Source organism: Motacilla alba, chromosome 2 (assembly GCF_015832195.1).
Source record: "Motacilla alba alba isolate MOTALB_02 chromosome 2, Motacilla_alba_V1.0_pri, whole genome shotgun sequence".
In the NCBI taxonomy this organism is placed as follows: domain Eukaryota; kingdom Metazoa; phylum Chordata; class Aves; order Passeriformes; family Motacillidae; genus Motacilla; species Motacilla alba.
In genome coordinates, this window is record NC_052017.1 from 34,611,441 (window position 1) to 34,635,434 (window position 23,994).

General features: G+C 41.2%; 1 protein-coding gene across 1 annotated transcript in view; it reads right to left on the reverse strand.

Moving 5' to 3' along the window:
• The window catches only part of SCRN1 (secernin 1), a 39,226-nt gene that overhangs the window by 14,902 nt on the left and 330 nt on the right, over positions 1-23,994 (reverse strand). Inside the window, exons 2-3 of the mRNA XM_038127352.1 lie at positions 13,017-13,176; positions 2,088-2,269 (exon numbers count right to left, since the gene is read on the reverse strand). Of these exons, the coding sequence (XP_037983280.1) occupies positions 2,088-2,269; positions 13,017-13,175 (341 nt within the window). The 5' untranslated portion in view covers position 13,176. The remainder of the gene's footprint in view (positions 1-2,087; positions 2,270-13,016; positions 13,177-23,994) is intronic.

Consider the following 23,994-nt stretch of genomic DNA (forward strand, 5'->3'; position numbering starts at 1 on the left):
AACCCTGAAGTCCATCACACAAACTTTATTAGTTTGTTAAGAATGATTCAAGTGTTCTGACATGCTGTGATAATCTATCAAAGAGGCAGAGCTGGTGCCAGCTGCTTCACCGCAGCCTATAGAGATCAATTTTTACTTGATGGCTCTCTATTCTGTGAGGTGACATGAAGTAGACTGACTTAATTCAACTGGCCAAGTCTTCACAGTCAGAGAAAAAATCACCTAGGCTGGAACAAGCAGCAGATGGTAACAACACATCTCTGGTTCTCCTTGCCTGAAGCACCTTCTCCCTGCATCTGAGCTACAATTTCTTCTGCAGGTAAGAAAGAAGAGAGGGAGGGGTAGAATCCACCGGTGATGATTACTTGTAGTTTGTGGCAGTGCCTTCTTACTTTGGTATGTCCTGATTTGCTAGTGTGAGTAAATCTAGAGCTGTTGGATAACATATATATTTGAATGTTAAACAGTCCTTTGAGAATGAAATAGCTGAGTAAGAAGAAGAATTCGACACTTAAACCAATGGTTTGTTAAAGTTTCAAAAGGACTGTGATAGGATGGAAAAAAATAAAAGTGGAGCTTAGAAAGTCACCTAAGTCCTTTTCTTCACAAAAGGTTGTCCTATACTTTCTTAAACAACCCCTCACATCTACTCAGCCTCCTTTGATGCAATTAAATGTACTAGTTCTCTCAGGTACAGCTTCTTCACTGATTCCTTCAGTATATACAGGGCTTAGAGAAAATACCAAAGAGAAAGTTAACCCAAATTCCCTCATGATTTTGTCACTGGTCAGATTTTATAGCTCTCTGATCACATTTCCACCTTCCACTGCATTCTCTTCAACTGGCCTCTATTCCTCCTGATTTATGGTAGCTGGAAGCAGACACTATTTCTGCAGAGACATGTTAGAGAACACTTACAGTTTCAGGCAGCTATGAACCTAACAACAAGTTCTTCTAACTTATGCTTCCTAGCTTGCTCATGATAATAACTTCTAAGGTTTTAACATCCTCTTAAAAGTCAAGGTATCTATTTCCTATCCTTTTATCTATAAAATATCCTAACTCATTGCATGAGTAAAGTAGAATGTTTTGACGGGATTTTTCTTGATTACCAGTTATTACTGTGCATTTATCAACTCCTTGATATTTGAGGTTTTTTCCCCTTCAGGAACTGAGGTTAAGCTGGTTTACAACACTTCTTTTTAACAATATTAAGCATAGCCACAACATTTAACTTTTTCCAGTCAACCGAAACATCTCCCATTTTTCATGAGTCCTCAAGAAAAATGAGAATTCACCTGTAACTTCTTCAGTCAGCTCATTAAGTATCCTAGGGCAAAGTCCAGTAGGACTATTTTTGTCTAGGACTGATTTACTGAAATATGCAGCTGCTGTCCTGTTCAGTCTTTAAACTGAGTCCATTTGCTTCATTTCTCTTTGTAATAAGTTCACACATTCTCTCTTCTTTCTTTTGCAGCTTTCATCCCCGACCCAAGCCTCCTTTAAATTCCCTTCACCACAGGATCAGCATGCAGGCTGAGACTCACAGTGCAGCAAAAGCCTTTTGGGCAGCCAGCAGTCAATGAACAGACTCACAGGAGTCTGTGTGCCAGCGTTTGAGTAAGGGCCATGGCTTGCATTGGAATGCATGGGCTGAAGTAAGCCATAGTAGTTTGTTTATGCCTACAGTTGGCTATAAGCCCAGAATAAGCTTTTTAGGTCAGAGTAGGCTGTTGTAAAGTGGGGGAGAATGAAGGGCACACCAGCAATCTGATATTACAAATTAGTTAGCAGTTCCTCACTAACAATGTAATCATATCTCTTGCCCTGTCAGAATAGCCACTGCCGGACTGTAGGGTAGGCAGTCAAGGTATATTGAGTGAACCCACAACAGATTGGCACACTCTTGGTAGCTAAATTCAGATTGCAAGTGTTTTAAGTTTTCACTCAGCTGTATCTGGAGCCCTACCTCGCCTGCTTATATTGCTTTAAATCTCCTAATGCCAACACCACAAAGCTGTTACCTGGTACCAGCATCATCTGAGGCTGACGATGAAAGGCTGGTCACAGCTCAGCAGGACACCCACCTGACAAGATCCATGCCAAGCAAGGCTTCAGACTCAGAAGCTGGTTCTCTGGTCACGACAGCTTCATTAGCTACACACACTCCGTGCTCGTTAGCTCCCATTTCTGCCCCCCAAAGCCAGGAGGGCCTGCTCAGCACCACAGCATGAGTCTTGGGCACCTGCTCAATCTCGATGTACGTGCACTGCAGAGACAGCAGGGAGACAGAAAGTTAAGCAATCACTTCATCTATTGCTGTGACTACAGCAACACAAGACTTCAATGCACAGAAAGGACACACGTTATTTTAAAGGTCTGTGCTTTGCAAATGAACAAGGAACTCATTTAAACAACATTTAAGTGTCATGTTTGAACCTTCACATCCTTATATTGCATAAGCCTGGGAAAATACATGTGCTGATGGTTGCAGGCTTCCAAGAGACAAGCAGCACCCAAATGCTAGAATCAGTGGAAAGCAGCAGGAGAGAGACTGTACTGTGACATTAGTAAAACACAGATCATACCTGTAACAAAATCAAACCATTCCACCACCTCCAGTGCTTTATTACATACATAGACTAACAATGGTAACTGAGACAAAATACATTAGAAGGCTTCCTCCTCCCCCTTGCTGCCTCCCCTGCAGCTGCCCCCAGCACAAAGAAAACTGCTAGGAAGAGGAAAAAAAAACCAAGCCTTGAAAAGATTCAGTGGTATAATAAACCACTTTGATAAACAGTCACAGAAGTAAAACATGGGTATTGCTGTTGCTTAAACTGGTGGTTTTACTATTTTAAATGGTCTACTTTAATTAGATGTCTGCAAATGTACTCTGACAAGTCAAAAACACAAAGGAAGGCTGCAGAGAAGTCATAGTAACTGCAAGGAAGAAAGAAATTATGTTGCCTTTCAAATATATTTACTTGCCTTCAGAAAAGCACTGTCTTCCCAGACAGCATGGAGGAGAGCTCAATCCATCATTGGTTTGTGCAAACCAAAGAAATGGGCTTTACCTTTTACTGTTGAGTTCACATCAAGTTTTTCACAGATCAAACTCTGCAAAATTTGCTTTTGAGAAGCCTAAAACTGTCTGTATTTATGAGTCATCTCTTAAGACCCAGCATTCCTATTGTACCACCTTCCTTACAGGGAGCAACCTGCAACAGGCTTTTGGAGGAATATCTGATCAGGTATATCAAAGTAAACAGGATGATCAGAATGGACTTGTGGACTAAAAGTTATTTGCCTTGTTTGCCTGGCTGTGTCGATATCAAAATCTAAAGCCAAAGAAATCAGTCCAAAATGATCAGAGCTTTAAGAAGCTTTGTTTTTTTCCTAGCCTTTCTTTCTGCCTTTAAGGATTATACAGCATGATCATCTTCAGCCTCCAGTCTTGAGCAATTATTTTTACAGTAATAGTTCCTCTAGCATGCAATTAAAATGTGTAATAGACTATCTTTGGTCAGAAATGGGATTTTCAGAGTCCTTCACTTTGACCATGCAAGAGGGATACAAGAAATGAGCTTGCCACCTTCATTAGGTTATGTGTGCAAATGGGTCAAAACTGAACAAAACGAAAAACAAAACACCACAAAGCAGAGGGGCAGTGAACTCTTTCTAAGACAGTGAACTCAGTCTAAGGACAGGCTTAGGCAAGAAGATCCTGCCAGGGAAAAATACCTGCTGTATTTGTAGGAGAACATCCCTAATATTTGACAGGCCGTTTGACCAAACTGCTTATAGATAATACACTGTGATTTTGTAGAGGCAAAATCCTCATCTATCAAGATGCAACAACATTTGGCATTGGCCAGGAGCTAAGATCTGACCAATAAAAACTCTTTTTACAGTTCACCCTGTGTAACCAAGCTATGCCATAACTGACATTTCTCATCAAAACTCCCCCCTCTCCTTTTGAACTGTCAGCAAACAAATCTCATTTTTGACATTGTGTACAATTTTATTTCAGAGCTTCAGGGCAGTGCTGTTTGGATAAGCACCTGAGGCAAGTGTGCAAACAGGGAATAACTGCATTTGCTGGATGTGCAAAGGGAGCTGGAGCAGCAGGGGAGGATTACATGTGAAGACAACACCAGAGCAGCTGTCAGGCCGCAGGTCTGCAGCCTCAGCCCCCTCCATGCCATAGGTGGTCAGCTGCCTGCAGCCATCCTGCAGAGCCATCCATGAACCTTCTCAGTCCTACAGCAGAAAGCAAAAACCTAGACACAGTGGGGAGGAGACTTCAGTATTCCATACACCCACACTTGCACAGCGTTTTCTGGCTGAATAGCCCCATTATACAAGCTTGCTTACACTGACTCTTTGATTTTTTGAGAAGGAAAAACGGTAACACTCAGAAAAGTGATAGTTAAGCTAAAAAAAATGCTGAATGCCTTTGCTCGGCAAAACATATTTGCAAGGCTATCCTTGCTACCTTGCTACTTGGGGTCTCATTCCAAAACCAAGCACTACCAAAGCTGCTATTCATTGCAAAGATCTTATTGTCAATGGTAGCAGTTGAGAAAAGGGAAAGAGGAAATTGTTTGTTCCTGCTTGAGGAATCCAGAGCATTCTGAAAAAAAAATGTGGGTTTGTTTTGTAACTATGTAATCAGAGGCCAGAAAACGTCCAGAGGCAACACTACACACCTCAAAATACAGGTGTCACCTTCAATATTGCTTCTTTATGTCCCCCAACCCAAAAAAGAAGTGAACATGGAGTATATTTTCATGCTATATTCAGTTTCCATACAATAACTCAGGTACCTAGATGATATTCAAGCCTTGCCTTATTTATATAAATTGTCTCAGAAGGCCTAAATAACAGAAAAAAATATCTCAATCTGACATTTGCTGACAGGTCTTGTAAAACTACTATTGACTTGATTCTTATTCATTTGTCATGGTTATTGACACTGCTGAATAAGTCTTGATGACATTTTACCTTCCCACTACAATTATTTACTCCAGTTAGCATAAAAGTAGGCACTCAATGGGATTTATGTATTAAGGCAAGAGGTTGGTTCATATTTAAAATAATAGGTATGAGCTTCTCAAAAGAGCAGGCTCTAGAGGTGACAGTAGATTAATAATTTTAAACATAAAGCTTCATAAGTTCACCATCCTCCCCCTAAAATAACATCAGAAAACCCTTTCCCAAGAAACAGAGCAACTGGGCTACCCACTCGTAGCCAAGACACATAAGTTGTAAAGGCAGGTCAACTAGAGCCAGACACTGGATTTGCAACACAGCAAACCACTGCTTCTTGTTCCACAGAAACCAGGACATAGCCTTTCAACAGCTAAAGCACAAAAGGAAATAGTGGGAGAAAGACAACACCATCCACCAAAAAAACCTCACTGGCCACTAGATCGCTAGAAACAGGAACTCGGATGATGACAGGATTTCAAAAACAGGCCAAAAATTCCAAAATCCCTGTCCCCCCTCCTGCACCCCACAGAAGACTTGCCAAATCCCTCCAGCACAACAGCAGAGCAGCCTGTTCCACTGAGCACTGGGCCAGACCAGGCAAAGACAAATAAAACAGGTACTGCTGTGATTCTGCTTGCCACTAACCCTCTCTTCAAAATTCCTGAAATGTCCAGCCTCTGCTGGATTAACATTTTTCTTTGAGTATGAATGCTAAAACCAGAAGAATACTGACAAATTTGGTGGCAAAGGCTGAGAGTGAGTGGTGTCAGGCTCCATTGATTTTCTAGAATTCAAGCATAACTGGCATCTTGCCCTGTGACAGTAAATTCCCATTAGGAAATATAAAACTGAAGAAGAGAGACTTCACACACAAGAGATGCAGCCAACAACTTTAAAGAAAATTGAACAGGCTGGGAACTAATGATACTTCTTTTATTTCACTTACAGTATCAAGAAGAAAATCTTATCAAGGGAGTTCTAAGAATAGCACAAGGCACAAATGTATCTGCCAGCCTAGCTAGGGCATGCAGATAAGTTGGAGGTATTCCAAAACCAGACAGGACAGTCATAAGCACAAGAGATTTTTTCTTTCATTAATGAAAAGAAACTATTGTGCAGTTTCTACTGTACCGAGGCTGCAGAAGCCCAATTCCTAGCACTGTCAGTCAGGTCATTATGAAATATCAATGAAATCACATAGGCTCCAGCCCTGGCTAACAAAGGCAATAGTCAGGGAATGTTTTAGAAAGAAATGATCTTTGAAAAGGGGCATTAAGAGTCCAGATACAAAAGAGATCCCAGGCCAACCCCCTTCCCTGCCATCAGATCCCGGCTCGAACTTGGCATTAACTCTTTGCTTCACTGCTTCAAGCACTGCCATACCCTAGCACACATCTGAAAAAAGGCAAAATATCTGTATGATTGCAGCAACTCACTAAGCTGCACCGTGGCTGCTTTTTTAACCCTTTCCAAAAGAGGGGTGCAAAATATGTGCTGAGGCAGTCTCACAGCCTGCTGCCCCCCCGGCCATCAAGAGATTGAGACTGACAGCCTGGCTGGAAAAGGAAAGACAGGTGATTCCACAGGTGACATGGGCTGCCTGGGCTTTCCCTTCATGGTGAAGTGAAAATCTGGAAAGCTAGAACAGAGCTGTTCAAGGAAGCTCCTCAGACCATCTATTGCAGATGTGCCTAGCAATGAGCTTTACAGACAATTCTTCTGCTGCTTTTTTACAAAAACAAATTTAGTAGAGCTCAAAGAAGTGGGAATAACCTCTCCTTGGAAAGAGAAACATGCAAGCAGTAGTGCACAAGACAAGAAGTGGTGAGCCAATGCTCTTACCACTACTTGCATACACAGAAAGCAGAACTAAGTATTGAGTGGAAGACACCTGGATGATTTTACCACACCCATTAAACGTGGCCAGGACATCTCCTACAGCAGCAGGACTTGTGCCACAGTGAAGGGGACAGCCTTACACCAGGGTAAATCCAGCCTGGGTACCTCTGGAGTAGTCAGCCCAATTCCAGTGCTCACACGGTCCAACAGGACAGTGAGCAGAAGTCTCTCCTGCAGCAGGATGAATCCTCAGGTAGCGAGCTCTCAGAAACACACAGTGAGGATACTGCTTGCATCCTCACATTGTAGCCAGATATAAAAGCATTTACTAACTGTGCAAATAGAGCAGAAAGCCATTTTCTGCCACAGTAAAGTGTCTCTTTCGTCTTCATATTAAGAACAGGGTTTTTTTCACTTTTTATGAAGATCCTAGTGCACTTTACATATGCTTTGTATTTGCATATTGTTCCCAGCTGTTTGTATTCATTGCAACCAATAACTATAAAATTTGAATCTTATCTCTAGCAGTGTGTAAGGGTAATAGATTTTATTCTAGGGGAAAAAAAATTACAGAAGCCAGAAAAAGCTAAACAGTTCTCCTGACAAAAAAACAAAACTCTCTGCACCCTCTGACTGACTTTAACCTGCTCTATCAAGCCACCAAGGAACCTCAGGCACATGAACTATTGTATGGAAAAGGGCTCCACAAAACAAAATTTAAATATCTTTAAATAAATCAAATACCACAGAGTACAGCAAGGCACCCAAGGCTGAGAACACTCTGTGGAGACACTATATGTCAGAGTAGATTTAGCAGTCAAGAATGCACTTCTTGTTTTTCAAGACACAAATTTAGCAGTCTCCCGGGTGATAAGCAAAAGTAAAAATGAAATGTGGATGAAGCCTATTAATTTAATGTTTTAAAACAATAAGAAACAGATATCAAAGAAGCCACAAAGAGCCCACCACAGAGACATCCTTGGAATTCTTGGATATCCTAGGCATTTGTAATACTTGCTCACTCATATGTTTTGACAAAATTAAATGGTTTGGGTCAAGATGAAAGAGTTGACAGATTTTTGCCCCACACAATTATAATACTCTCCCCTCCTCTTCCCATCTGCAACAATTAAAAAGAAGAATTAAAACAATTGAGAACAAAAAAAAAAACTAGTTCAAGCTAACCAGTTTTGCTCTGGTAGCAGAAGAGAACAAATAAGCAGCACTCCACAGTAAAAACAGGCTTTGAGAGGGCAGAAACATCGAAGAGATTTTGGCCTCTACCTCTGAACTGCTGCCGGGCTGAGCACTGTGCTACAAAGCAAAGTCAGACACATTAGTGTAAAGGCCAGTGGCCTGCAATGGAGCAGAAGAGAGAAAACACTCACATTAGCCAAGCAACAGAGCTGAAGGCACCAACCAGTTTCTCTTCTTCGCTGCTGTCTGCCTGCGTGGTGCCTCTCCTTTACCTCTGAAGTCTCAGGGTGAGCTCCAGCAAGGTGGCCTGGACAAAGCCACCAGTCTGTGTGTGCAGGAGCTCTGCTGCTGACCAGGCAGCAGCGTGTCCCAGCGGAGAGGCAGGAATGCAGCTTCCTAAACCACCTCTGAACTGCAAACCTCCAGGCTAAACCCTCATTTGTCTACACAGAGTAAGCAAAAGGCTCCGTCACAGGCACAAACACTGCTGTGTCTCATCGAGGTTTCCTGCCAGGCACCACTTTCCCATGGAAGTGTCGGGGTGCCCAGGTTTACATCCACACCTGCAGCAATGTGACTGTGAGTTAGCACTGCCAGTCTGACCTGGAGGCTTCCCAAAGAGCAAATTCTCGGTAGATCCTACTGCTGATCGACTTCTGTTACCAGATTCTGAACAGCTTGCCCACGACACAATGCAGAGAACCCAAAGAACTGGCAAAAAGGGGAACCGAGGCACCCCAGAACTGAACTGCACTGGTGTGATGCCTGGTGATTATGTTACAAACACCAGGATTAAGATCACCAGGTGATACAAAGCCAACTTTAATACAGTCAAAGTCTGCTTTCCAAGCCTTATACAGTCCTGTGACACCAGGCAGGGGCCCATCAGTTTCCTTTAGGTGAGTTTTTATGCCTGCATTCCGCAGACCAATGTAGAGAAAAAATCTTATTGCTCCCCTGAAAACTCAGAGCAAGGGGAGGTAGAATGATATCCATTTAAAAAAAAAAAAAAAACAGAGAAAACAAAAGAATAACTAAGGCATAACTATGTCATGATGTTTTAGAGAACAAGAAAATTCCTCCTACCCCACAGACAGTTGGCTTTTAGCCCAGATCTGTGTTTAATACCAACATAGTAGAAAAATTTTGAGTATTCCACAGTTTTATAGACTTCTTTGCTAGTCTACCCTTCCTACTTTCCCCTTTCCATTCCTCCATAAGAAGTGCATGCTGTTAAGATAAAAAAGCTTTTACAGCTGTATAGTGAAACAAGAAACCATGACTATTTTGAAATCATGAATATAAGGTCAAATTAGAGGAAAGCAAGGTGGATATTAAAGGAAAAAAAAATAATCCACATGGGAAATTCATCCACAGCAGGTTACTAGAGAAGAAAAGAAATCTAGTGAGTAAGATCTACCTTAAAAGTAAGACAGAGGGGCTTGCATCTTAATTCTCACTAACATGAAAAATTCTTAAAATCCACATCTAGGTAAAAAAAAGAACACCCTTTTAGTAGAGGAATTCAAAAAAAGGACCTTATTTTTGCTTAGAGGAGCAATGCTTCACCTGCACACACAAATTCAGTAGCTGATCACTACAACAAGGAAGAGGGCTGATCTGCATCTGCCCCTGCAAAATTGCAATGCAAGGGAAGAACAAACTTTTGAGAAAGTTGTCACACACATGCACAGAAGGGACCTTTAATGAAAAGCCCCATTGTTCAGGGTCTTGGGAACCTGCTGACGTGGAGGGAAGGAATTATGTTGATGAGCTAGCTGCAGGGTTACTTGTCTGGTAGATTGAGCCACGAAGATCAGGCTGAAAATGACTTGCAGAATTCACTGAGTTCCCCTGAGACCCTGCCACAAACTAACTGAGAGCTGTACAGCAGAGCCCTCCTGATTCCTTTATGGCAGCAATCTCACTGAATTACTGTGAACCACTTTTGGTTACACTGTGCATTATCACAGTTGCAAACAGGAGCGGCACAGAACAGAAATAGGAAACAAATAGGATACAAACTCCCTGCCAGAGTTATGTAGAACAACCCATGTTATTACCTCCTCTTAACAGAAATTCAGAACATGAGTGGCAGCCACAAACAGGTGAGCACAATTTGATACACAATGAACCACACTGTGTGCAAAAAATAGAACACAACGAAAACCAAGTCCACTATCATTGTCCATTGCAGGTAAAGAAACCAAAGCAAGTGTACAATATGGAATGGGGAGAAAAGCTGCTAATTTGGAAAAAAGAAACGCAAAACATTAGGATGAATGAGAAGAAAAATCTAGTCAGAGGCACAAAGAATTACTGACTCAGAAAAACTGTAGTATGAAATTGATCAGCCACATTTTTCCATTTGTAAATATCATACATTTAGTTTCTCAGAGCTGTTTAGTTAATTTTACAAAGTGCAAGGGAAGGAAAGCTGTAGTAAAAAAGAAAACCTACACCAACAGTAATTGAAGCGTTGGCAGCTTTCATGGGTTTTAAAGAACAAAGTATTGACCCTGAGTATGTCAAAGCTACCTACAGAAGCTTTGACACTCCTCTCCACTCCCCCATCAGTTAATTACCTCTGACAAGTTTGCTTAAGAGGTAGATAGCGTTGCAGGCCTGGGACTTAACAAGGGAAGCAGCTGGATCCAAGCCTTTCCTTAAAGCTTTTCTTGACTTTGAGGTACCACTCACTACCAATACACAACGACTGCGCAAAGCTACCAGACAGCTGCCTCAGACCTAGCAAAACCAGTAAAATCAGTTCTGTGTTTTAACCAGCTTACTCTACTCAAAATATGCATGAGTAAAAAAAAAATAAAAACACATTAACAATACTTAGTGCTGAGTGTGATGAAGAGGCAGTGATAAGCAATTACTTGCACTGCTCTCAGAGAAAATGATTATGTTTTTATCCTGTGCTGGGAGGAAACAGGAAGAATTTGGCAAACATCTGGAGCCTGTATGTTGCTGTACACAACTTTACTTGAAAAGCCTCAGGATAGCTAACGAAGAATTAGGTAGTAGCATAGACTAGCAGAAGCCAAAGTATCCATTAATTAGGAGCTCCTACTTTAGAAAAAAGCTTTAAGCCCCTACTTTAGGGAAAAAAAAATGGCCCACTCCAGTCTGTCATCTAAAAGTGCCTCTTCACCACACTGCAACAAATTTTATCTTGATTTAAAAAAAAAATCAGCATTTAAGAAGAATGCTTCAGATCCTTGTTGGCAGACTAAATCTACAAACTGTGTTGTGCTGTGAAAAGGAATTATGCTTCCTGCTTCTGAAAGGTCTGGCAAAAGAGCTGAGTTCTGAATTCTAAAAAGCAGGCACTAAACCAGTTAATCATGGTGTGAAAGAGAAACCATAATAGATTATATGTGGCTTAATTATATGCTTCAGCAAATTATGACAATCTCGGCAAAGAGTAAGATATGGGGCAAAGAGACCAAAAGAATCAAGAACTCTTACAGTAAGTTCCTAAAAATTATTCTCCATTAAGGGCACAAAACAGAGAAGCTTTCCAAAATTCTTCTTCTCCAATAACAGAACTTTTTTTTTTCCATTTCCTCTTCTATGAAGAGGTGTTTTAAAACAAACTGCTCTGAAGCTTTCTTCTTTTCTTACTGTCACACTTGTGTTACATATGCCAGCACATGTCTACAAGGTGCTACAGCACATAACTGTGCATAGTGCTCCTGGGGGAGGGGGATTTATTTATATCTAAAATTAAACCATTTAATAATGCATAAGTTGTACTAGATGTTGGCAGCAAAAAGAACTAAGAGAACATTAACTGTTAGAAAGAAGAGCACCAAACCCTCTGAAATCTGGAAGTCATCCCATTTGAAAAACAGCATTAAAAGTGGCACTGGCTTTCAGATATCTTCTGGGTAAGTACAACTAGATCCAACAGAATGTGTCTGGATGAGAGACACCAGCCTGGTGCAGAACACCTCCTGTCCTCAGCCTTCTGCAGAGCCACAGGGGCAGGAGGAAGCTGAATGCAGGGAGCCTCACAGATTCTGCTTTCCCAGCTGCCAGACAGAGCAAGAACCGGGGACTCTAAAAGCTCCTGGCAGTGCCACATCAGGCTCTGTCTCCTCTGATAAAATGACTGCCTGCACAGACCCTTGTCTTTCCTTCTGGTGCCTCAGTCTCTTCATTGCACCTTCACTTTACACTTTCCCCTCTTCCTGTCTTCTTGTTCATTTGTCCCTTTGCTTCACTCTTCCACATCTGCTTATCCTTTCATTTCTCCTGTCATTAAAACAATGCTGCAGTGACAGACTACAATTACAATAAAACTCCAGCAGGGTCCCTTTCAATCTGCATCCATGGCATCAATGTCAATCTTCAGGACTCCACATCCAGCCTGAATTCAGAGAAAAGCCACAGCACTAAATATTGACCATGATGCAGGTGTCCAGCTGCAGAACACTCCAACAGAGCCAATGGTATGTACAAGAGTTAAGTCTGCCTTACAAAGCTTGAGCACTGCCATTCTCCTCCTCCCACATTCCCTTATTAGAGCACAAGTTCCTCAAGTCCCAGATTTCTGGCTACCTATTTTTCAACATGTGTAGCATAGCCAGGCCCCATTATTGCCAAACAACAACCATGAATGAGAACAATTCAATTTGGCACGTGACAAACTCTGAAAATTAGCTTCTAGTTCCAGTTAGCCAGGATATTTTTTCCCTTAAAAGTAAATCAATTGACTACATGGTGCAGGAATCTGAGATGTGAACAGTTCTGCCTGTCTGCTGGAAAAAGTAGAGGTCATGGATTTTTCCCCAGTTAAAAAAGTTACATTGTGAGTTTCATTTTCAGACTTTAAAAAAATCTTGTCTTCTTCTGCTCGAGACATTTGAGTGAAGTGAGCAAGGATTCCACGATCTGATGGGAAAACAAGTCAGTATTCATTTCTTCCAATAACAGTGATTTCTCACAGTTCGAATGCAACAATTCACCCTTACCTCAACTTTGCTTCCTGGCTCATGCTCTGCAGCAGCAAAGTAGACCACCTCCTGTACCTCGTCCCTGGGCCGCGCAGAGTTCTTCCCAAACACCACCAGCCCATCTCTAGAGCAGGGCGGGAAGGCTACAAAACAGTAGCTTGGAGGAGCTGCAGCCATCCTAGGAAGGAAAGAGAGCATAAACAAACACAACTAGTGGGGTTTTTTATTCATAACTGCATGCATTAGAGGATCATTCAGTCTGCTGGTACAACCTATAGCTAAGAGGGAATGCTCTCCCTCTGTCAGCTGATTGCCCAATGATAAGGGAAGAATGGGTCAGCTCGAAGGAAGCTTATCTGAATTAAATTTTAAAAAGATAATAATTTGCATCATTTTTCACCCAAGCTTTGTGAAGGCATAAATAGGAAAAAAAGGCAGAAGAACTGCGCCTTGATGAGCCTGCTTAGTCCCCACTGAAAGAAGATACTCTGCACTGGAGCTCCTTGGGAACGTATGACCTAGATGCATTCTGCTGACTCAGACAAGTGCAGAGACACAGAATAACCTTAAATAATTTACTCCCTCTGCTCACATGCACTTCAATATTTTTAAAAAGGAAAGATAAAACATGTTTGAGGGATTCCTAAAAGAGGACAATAGTATAACTGGAAGCAGAACAAAGATACAGCACAATTACATCAAAAACTGTCAGTCAATTTATCTACTCAGATGGGAGAGAGACTGAAGCACTAATTGCACTTTATTTTCTTTGTGGTTTGTCTGCATTGCTGCTCTTACCTGAAGTTAATTGATTGCTATTTATTTGTTTATGTAGGCTAATGTGAAATGTTTATAGGATAATTTTAAGTGTTTGCAATGACAATATATTAAGAAAAAATATAATCTGTTTCAGGACTATTACACTACTGTAGCTGGTCTTGTGTACATTGCCATATATGACATTTTTTTCCACCATTCAGGAAAACTTCCGGCACATATGGCTACACAAGAAAAATGTGGGGTGTTTATCACTTGTTTAAAAAGCACTCAATGCAGATGTCTAAGTTTTCTTCATAGTTCTTGTCACAGCAATAGGAACTCAGCCCTCAAATAAACAAACATGTTTCTCTTCATCTTCCACAATATCCTGAAGAAATAAAATACTTGCACACATTTGCACTCCTTAGAAACAACCAGCACATGAGTTCCCCCCCCCCCCAAATTCATCTGCAAGACAATGCTGGGCATGGGGAAGTGTGCAAAGCTGCTTTTTCACCATTAGCTTGGACATGCTTCAAACCATTCAAATTTGGCTTTTTCTTTTTTTTAAGCAGTGCCATTTGAGTACATACTTCTCACAGAACAGCAGATAATAAAACAGAGGAAGAATTCCTTTTCTATAAATACTATAATCCATAAAATGGTAATTGTTTGCCTGTGGGCTATGAACAGGTCACACAGATGCTCAACCTTGCAAAAAAAGGTCAAGTAGCTCCATGTTAGAAGTGCCCTCTACCAACACAATGTGAGGCAATGAATTGTCCAGGGAACTCACACAATCTTTCCATTTAGGTAAAATTATATTCATCCACTTGAGCTGAAAATGCATTAGGAAACAAACAAATCCCTTTTCATAAGCAGAGTTTTGACCAGTGGGAAAGGACAAGCTACTCTGAGCTGGAATTACTTCAGCTGATAAAACCCATCTGTCAGAGGACACTGGGCTGCAGACCTGCCTATTGTGCCTCTAAATCTGGGCTGTTACTGGTGCTACAGGAGTGTCTTGCACACAGACAAGACTGAAAGCCCCACTTCAGTTGCCATTCATTGCCTGCAACTCCTCAGAGCTCCTGCGGTTAAACTGGAACCTGGTGTTTGTGTAGAGTGCTGCCCAACCTTCACCACCAATGAAACCATTCAGTACTTTGTTATGAATTACTCCAAGTATGAGTACTGCAGTGTTGGTGATGTCAATGAAACTGCTTTCCAGAACTCTAAGAGTTCCCATCTGCCTTCAGGTAACTCATCTTTTAGAGCGCCAAATTTGTCTTCTGACACATTGCCAAATGAGCCAAAATCTTGAACAACTTGCAGATTTAGGGAGGATCTCACTATTCAAAAGAAGTATTTCCTTTATTCCAAACACTAACTAAGCAGATTTATTTGAAATACGTGACACAGCTGAAAAACATTAAGCATTCAAGAGCCTAGCAAGAAAGGTTTAAATTATATACAATACTAATTTTTATTAAATTAATACCTAAACCTATGGGCAGATAAGCTTAAAAAGACAGGAAATATTTCAGCATTCTGTTACTGAACAAATATGCAAGGCAGACATTTACATACCTACAGTCTGAGTAGATAGGGAAAAGAATTAAAAGCTTGTAGGTATCTAATGCCCTTAGAATTCTGAAACCTCCCTGAAAGAAATAGTCTCAACTGCATATGTGAGATTTTATTTTCCCCCCCTTAAATATACCAACAGTTACTGAACCTAAAACAAATTCCCATTCTGGTAATGCTTTTTAAGTATGAAAGTATGAGTAAGTGTGGGATTTTTTTTTTCCTTAAATACACCAACAGTTACTGAACCAAAAACAAACTTGCCATTTTGATAATGCTTCTTAAGCATGAAAGTATGAGTAAGCTCCTCTATAACAAGAGTTCCCTTCAACACACAGTATATTTCATAAGCATGAGCAAGCTGCCCAGTAACTAGAGGTCATTTCAGCACAGTGTATTTCACATAGGTGAGTATAAAACAGCCAAACACTGTGTCAAATGCTTTAACCTTATCCTGAAAACATGACTGTCAATGGAGGAGTTTGCACTGGGATCCCAGATTACATTTCAGAGAAGGAAGTCATCTAGCAGCCTATTGCAGTTTAAATCTACTCAGTTTGCTAGGCAGCACTTTCTCCCTGAACCTCATTTGGTTCATTTTGAATATGACAAGGATGGCCCCTTCTCAGATACAGCCACAGCCTCTACTTGTTCAGAACTCCACTGTACTTTTTCTTCCTCCATCACGTAGCTCAAACAGTCTCTTCGCAGCCACCTATCTAAGCAGGACGTTTCTACTTGCCTGCTTCATGTTCTTTTCTTTATTTCAGCTTCAGGTTCTCCTCATGCTCATTTTCATATATTTGCTACTGCTTTGCCCCCTTACACCGCTCAATAATAAACAAACATCTTTCACCCACAGGAGGAAAAGAACAGTCCTTCACAGTACCTCTGATAAATCAGCCTGACTTTTAAAACCATCTACTGTTATAATTCCTACACTTTTTTTCACAGAGAGTTTGCTCCTCCTGTGAAAGGCAATCCTGAAAACCTTAGAAAACAGAGGGAATGACTGCAAATAGATCTCAAAGAACAGCTTGCTGCCCATTCACACAGTTCTTTACCACAGAGCATGCTAAGCATAGTGGCCTGATTTTCTCAGCAGACCATACCTCAGACCTAGATTCTGGTGTAGACAGAGGTAAACCTACACCATATGTCTCAACTGCAAACCACTGCACTCATAGCTGGGCAAGTTCAGAGAAATGAGGACTGTCCAGACCATCACAGGCTACATCCAGCATCACTCTGCACGTGGGAGCCCTGGAAATAGACAAAGAGCTGTACATTATGCTGTGCCACAATGTAATAACTGCTGCAGTTGCATGGAGGTAACAGGCATCGCGTTTGGTTGACCTTGAACCACTGCAGGCACAGAGGTTGAAAAAAGAGCTCTGAGCAGCAGCCACAAGCTAATACACTCCACTCGTTATCTTTTTATTTGACATAAACACGCTGCAGCAGGGATGCAATATTCCACCTGGTCATTTTGGGTTTTTTTTCCAGCCTCCTGTGTTCTGACGCTATAAAGAAGACTTACTTAACAAGTTCCTTTATTAAGATCTTTTCTCATTGTGCTAAGTCCCATTTAACACCTGACAAGCCAAATTAATTGTATGAATATATCACCACTGCTGTCAGTGGTAAAACAGACAGTACTGAGTTCCTAGGTATTTTAATGCAGAAAGAAAGGAGCTACAAACATTGGGCAACCATAGAATCAAAACAGTTGGAAAATACCTCCATGATCATCGAGTCCAACCTTTGAGCAAACACCACCACATCAACTAAATCACAGCACCAGGTGCCACATCCAGGGGTTTCTCAAGCACCCCCAGGGATGGTGACTCCATCACCACCCTGGGCAGCCTGTTCCAATGCTTAACAAGCCTTTCAGTGAAGAAATTCCTCCTGATGTCCAACCTGAGCCTCCCCTGGTGCAGACCACCTCCTCTTCTCCTGTCACCGGCTGCCTGGAGAGCAGGCTGATCCCCAGCCAGCTCCAGCCTCCTTTCAGGCTTTTGTAGAGAGCACTAAGGTCTCCCCTGAGCCTCCTTTCCTCCAGGCTGAACACCCACAGCTCCCTCAGCTGCCCCTCGCAGGACCCACTCTTCACAGCTTCATTGCTCTTCTCTGAACAAGTGTCTGGCTCCAAATATCACAAAGGGAAACAACAGGTACAACAATTATCATGGCTTTATAAACATGTCTGAACATCGCTATGCTCCTGAAATAAGGTGAACAGGGGTGTGTTATTGCCTAGCATCACCTCAAGAAAACTGACTCATAAATCATGATAAACATAAAGCACCAACTTCCAGGTTGAAAATATCAAAACCTGAAACATTTTACTCTGGAGTATTTTCCATTTCACAGCATGAGGATCTTACAGATGCTGACACATATTAAAAAAAGCTCATGAATTCCAATTAGAACAACCTGTACTATTGGAGTAAATATCTATCCACAATCAGAAATTTAAAGTGCTCAACACAGAATAAAATCTCTATTAAATCTGTACGTAGAGGTTGTGACAATCTAATGGAAACTGCACTTAGGGGTTATTTTTCACTTAAAAAAATGAACAGACAAATAATGCTGGAAGAGAAATTAACACATGGAATAGAGATTGCAGTACCCCATCCTCCACCTCATGAACATGAGTGGCAGAGGCTGAAGCCACGCTCTTAAGAAAATAGAGACAGGCATAAATAATTCAGTGTGCTTTGGAGCCTTCCATCCCCCCAGCCCAAAAAACTGAAATAGCTATGCATCCACAACAAAGCACTCTCAGCTTAGCATGACACAGTCCAAACTAAAGAAAGGAAGATTTTCATAGTAACTCATTTTAGATTCCTTGAGGGTTTTATTCTGTTATTTTTTCAGAATAACACTGTGTACTTCTCTGAAAGCTGTAATTTGGTACTGCAATAATCTTTTATAAAGCTCAAGAATCTGACTGCCACAATAAAATTACTTCTCAGAAAAACAACTTTATCATCCCACCATCAAATAGATGTTGACTTTTTAAATCAACTTACTTTCCTTGTTTGCCAAAATAACCTGAAGACATTCAGCACAAAGCAATTAATAGTTTTACAAAGCTACAAATTATGTGAAAACTGGCTCACCAACAACAGCTTTCAGTTGCTCTTTTTAAGAAAAATATTACCAAAAATAAACATTTTGTTTTATGAACTATTGTGATCTTGAAGCTCTTATAACAAGTTAGTGTTCAAGTAATGCCAAAACTTATAACAGTACAACTGAATTTGCTCTTTTCTCTGTCTTCTCTGTCAACTGAAAAACAAAACAATAGGTTTATAATGAAAGAGCACCACTCACTAGGAAGCAATGGGTGATAAAAAGGATTGGTGTGAGAAAAAATAGGGTGAAAGGAAGGGTCTGTCTTGAAATTTAACTGAAGTTTATTGAACTAAACCAATATTTGTTCTTCACACTTCTCTTTTAATTGCTGTTCACTTAATGCCCTGCAACTTTTTCTCAGGGAAAAATAGAGATGCCACTAACATCACACATAAAAACCCTTTGGGCTTAATACAAGTTTCCAAAATGTTAATTAGTAGTTATTGTGAATCTTGATTAAGATTTATACGACAAAGATCTGAAGGAGCTATTCCTGCACAGAACAAGTCCTTTCCAGCAACACACCATTTAAGGCATTTTAAGAGATGTATGTCTGCAAACAGTTCTGCCCCTAACACACTATGCAGAAGTTGTTTTCTACACAATATAGTCTCTAGCTCAAAAATTTAATGATATCTAGTTGTCATCATCATGTATAAAGTAAAAGGTGCTACATGAGAAGTCACCTGCCACCAATACAGATCCTCTTCACAAGAATTTGAAGCAACGCTCAAGCAGATATTAAGGCTATTAAGCTTCAGTGGGACCAAGCAGTCAGCTCTGACACCAGAAGAGCATTCACCTCATGCTGTGATGAGCAGCATTCAGCTAAAATTTGCCTTTTATTGATTTCGCTCAGAAGCTGGCAAAATTTCAGCTTGATCAGGCCAAACCTTCCCCCGGGAGCATAATTGCTGTGTTCATAACTCAGCACAGCCATGCTAGCAAGCAAGGATGGAGCACAGAACAGCACACCTTGCTTTCACTCACCTCAGTGATGTTCCACAGATACATCACACAGACTCATCTTTCAAACATTTTTTGTCTTCAAGAGCTTTGTAGGTATAACTGTCAAGCTCTCTGAAGCTCAGACATGATCAAAGTGTTATACAGGATGGAGATAAACCTCTCCTAATATTCCCAATTTTTCAAGCACGCCTGTGATTGTCCTAGATTAATAGTACCATTATTAATGTCCTAGATTAATAGTACCATTATTAATGCTGGTAATAATCAACACAATGCTTTCAAGACAGCACAGGTGTCCACAAAAAACAAGCGTGGTAGTGTTAACACTAGAGTTTCATCTCAGACCTCCACAGTAGCTTGGTCAGAACATCAGTTTTATTGATCATATAGCCTGATCCTTCCACCCTCACTTCTTTGGTTTCTTCAAATTAAAGCTGGTCTTCAACAGGTGCTTTAGGGCCCAGAAATACAGGCTGCCAAACTCCTTGCTGCTAAGTTTGGAGTACATTCTGATGATGACAGCATTTTCTTTAATATTTATCTTACAATAAGATTTGAGCTGCTTTTAAGGTCCAGAGAGCATATTAAAGCTTTTATGAAGACATATAATGTGGTTTTGTGTATTAAAGGATGACTATTCCTCACTATATTTTGTGCTTTTATAAAACAGAAACCCAGCTGTGCTAAAACTGCTGAACTATTTCAGTAATATTTTAAGATTTCAATAAACCTGTTTTCATTGCAACCAGAAAGAGTAAGTGAACTAATCTACAAGAAACATTTACAATAAAAAACAGAGAGCCAGCATATGAGCAAGGGTCCTCAGATTTGGATCAAGGCTGTCTCATAAGAAAAGGAAGAACATATGGAATGGGTCATGCATCATTTATTCTCAATTTTTCCATATTTTTAATGGGGTGGCAAAAGAAAGGTCTGTTACAATTGTGAAAACTTAGTTCGGGGCTTAGTTGATGGTTTTCAACCTCTATTTTAACTTTAAATTAAGATGTTTCTTGTGCCTGAGACAAGCCTGTATTTCCATTTACAAATCAAGCCCAGCATCTTATGCACATAGAGACAATGTGATCTCTGCACCCTGCAGAAAAGCAGTGCTTCCAAAACTAGAAATGAAAAGCAAAATTCATTCAGCTGCAGGCACAGAACAAAGACAGCAAACTGAAAGGCACAATAATAATACTGTTCCCATCTAAGGAAACACTGAAAGGTTATTTTTCTTTTTTTTATTGACAATTTGGACAGTTTTAATGCATGACTTATCAGGCAAGAGGAAGGTTGCACGTATTAAGAAATTAGAAAGCAGAGACTGTTCTTGAATATAAAGCACAAACCCATGCCAGATCCCTGTGTCCCTATTGTTTTGGCGTTTCATTATCAGACCTCAGTCAAATTGTTTGACTCTTTCCTAACTACCAATGGATGATGACACCGATTTACTGTTTGAAGGTGCCACATCCAGCTGTGATTGTTTCTGTCCCTCCAAGCTGTGCCTGACAGGATATCCAAGACGAGTTTGATCAGCAGCTGAAATTTAGCAAGCCATGCTTAAGACTTCTTTTTTTTTTTTTTTTTTTTTTTTTTTACATTAACTACATGCTGAAAATTTCTCAAGAATTTACTCAAAATGGTCAAACTTTGAGTCAGGGATTTAGGATGGCCTTTTTCTCCAGTAAATTTACTTTTATTTTTGAATTATGAGAAATAGCAATTCCCTACACAGGCATAAAATCAAGCTGCACTTCAAAGCGCTACTAAGCTGTATGCTCCCTTCAGTCACTTAACTGAACAAATGCATAATAGGCCTGGAAGGAATTGAAAATATTTCTCTTGCTGTATGTGGGAAAATTTGGAATATTCCTGCCAACAGCTGCCAGATTGCTTCAGACTGTCTAAAAAAAATAAAAATCAGGTAGTGGCCATCAAATGAGCATTCTAAAATTCTTCAGCACTTTAAGTCCCAACAAATGGTGAGACTTCAGCTGTTATAAAAGTTTACAATCCCTTGACCAACCAGTTCTATTTTAATTCTGTAATACACCCTCGTCCAAAGTATGTCCTTGCTTTCAAAGCAGGCATCTTTCAAAATAAGACAGGATCTCATTTTTTACCCCATGTAATCTGAATTATGTTAATGAAAACACAGTTCTATTTAAAAACAAATCAGGGTCACTCATCCAGGAGACAACAATTTCAGACTCATTTCCATCACAGGCTGCACATACAGGGAAAATTCATTATTTATACAGACTTTTCACTGAGTGGGTGTCAGTGCTCTTAATTAAGTCTCCAAGCAGTCACAGAACTCTATCCCTTTTGTGGCTCTTATCCCAGCCCGCAGTTTAAGGTCATATTTGTGACACTCTCCATTTTGCAGAGAAGCACCTGTTCTCTTGCTTCCGTCACTGGGGCAGAGACCCTTGTTAGGAGCTGCTGGCATCCAAATCTTTGTGCAACACCCAAGTTCACAATGACAGGTTGCTAACTGCTGCACACCTCTCGGCCGTGCAGCTTTTGCTGTTCGTAAGGACGCAGCTCAATCGCGTTTTGCGCCTCACTCGGGTCCCCGTCCCCGCACAAGGGGGGCTGTCCAGCTCCTGACACAGCCGCCTAATGCGCACCGACTGCTCGTCATTTCACATTAGCAACCTTGCTATGTCAGCAAGGCGCAAAATAAAAAGCGTCAAAGTAGCTTGCTGGGAGTCTCCTTGTAGTTTTAAACACACCCCAAAAACCAGAAAGCGTCGCAACACTATCCATAAGAGCTTGCAAATGTTAGGATGTAACACAACACGCTGCCAGAAATCAGGCATCTGGGGACTGCACAGAGAGGCAGGTCTGGCTAGCAATTCTGTTTCTCAATCTGCTGAATTTACAGCAAAGAGAAAAACACACTTTGGGGGGCAATGCCCATCTTCACAACTCTTCAAGCTCATAATAAAGAAATTCTTACTAGAAGCTTCGAACACCTAGCAAACTTTCCAACATGCAAGCTGCATAAAGCATGCACAGTTGATGACTGCTGAAGGAGAGAGTGGAGAGCCAAATTCAGCACCCTTTACCAGAGATGCCAACCTTGGCACAAGTAAATAAATGGAGCTTAAATCATGCCGTACTTTACCAGAAAAAAAAACTAAACCAAAACAAACAAAACAAAACAAAAAATTACAGATGTCTTTCAAAACTGGAAGAGACCATTAAAAATCTCAAGCTCTAAGCATCAAAAACACTATTCAGGGGAGGACAAAACTGACTCATACGAATAAGGGATTTTCATCCACCACATTTGCCTCAATACAACACCTGCCTTTTTAGACTGTTTCTGTAATCTCTGGGACATAAGCTACTTGCAATAGCCCACAGCATTACAGAATGGTTTAAGTTAATTTCAGAGTTGGTTCACCTCAAAAAAAGCTGAAAGTCCTGTGTTCACAGGGATCTACTTCCTAAGTAGAATTTGATTGGAGGATTTTCAAGATTTTGTTTTGCCTGGCTGGAAGATTTAGAGTGCAAATTATGAACAAAACAGCGTGTTTGGAAGGGCCTTAAATCACTAATTCTAAAACAGCTTTTAGAGCAATAGTTGAAACTGTAGCAGCCAATAACCAAATGAGCCCGTCACTCCACTTCTCAAAAGTTCATCAATTTATTATCTCTTAAACTAGCTGGCATAGACACATAGTTTGCATCACAAAATTTACCAAGTTTACCACAGCACAATCTTTTTTCTGGGTTTATTAAAGTTTCATATTTTACAGGTATGGATGGCTTTTCTCAGTTCTGTGACACTTTTTCATTGGGACAGATTTACAAACATGTGCATTCATAGCATCGAGGCCCTAAGCTGTCTTCCGTTTGAGAATCTGGTTTAATACGATTTATTTCCTCTTTAACTATCAGTACTGGAGAATTTTCTTTTTAAGGCAGATTAATCATAGCCTGTACCATTGTTACGGTAGCACAAATAGAGATGTCAGTTTTGCAGGCTATACCTACCTGCAGGAGGTATATCTGCTCATCAGTGACTGAAACCAGCACTCACCTACCTGAGCGTAACAGTATGCTTAGAAAGGCACATGAAGGCACCTAGGTTTCAAGGTGACCATACGAAAAGGCACCTTCAAGAAAAAGATGGGGGGAAACAACCCTCGCCGGATCCTTAAAGAGCAGAAGGGAAAACAGCAGCGAACGGAGAGTGCAGCCAGCGAAGACGAGAGGCCGGAGAGCCTTGCATCATCCGGGAAGGCAAAGGACAGCCGGGGACAGCATCTGCTGATGCCAGCTCCCAGCACGGAGTCCTCCCCGCGCCGCCGGGCCGGGGGAGGCGGCGGCGCAGCCACGGTCCGGGAGGCCCGCAGACCCCGCCCGGCGGCGCGGCGCCTCCGCCAGCGCGGGGCCAGGTGCGCGGAGCGCCGGGGGACACCGCCCGCACCGACCCCGGGAAAGCGGCTCTGCGCCATCCTCCCGCGACAGCCCCGCAGGTCACCTCCCGCGCCATCCCCCACGGCTCCCTCCTGCT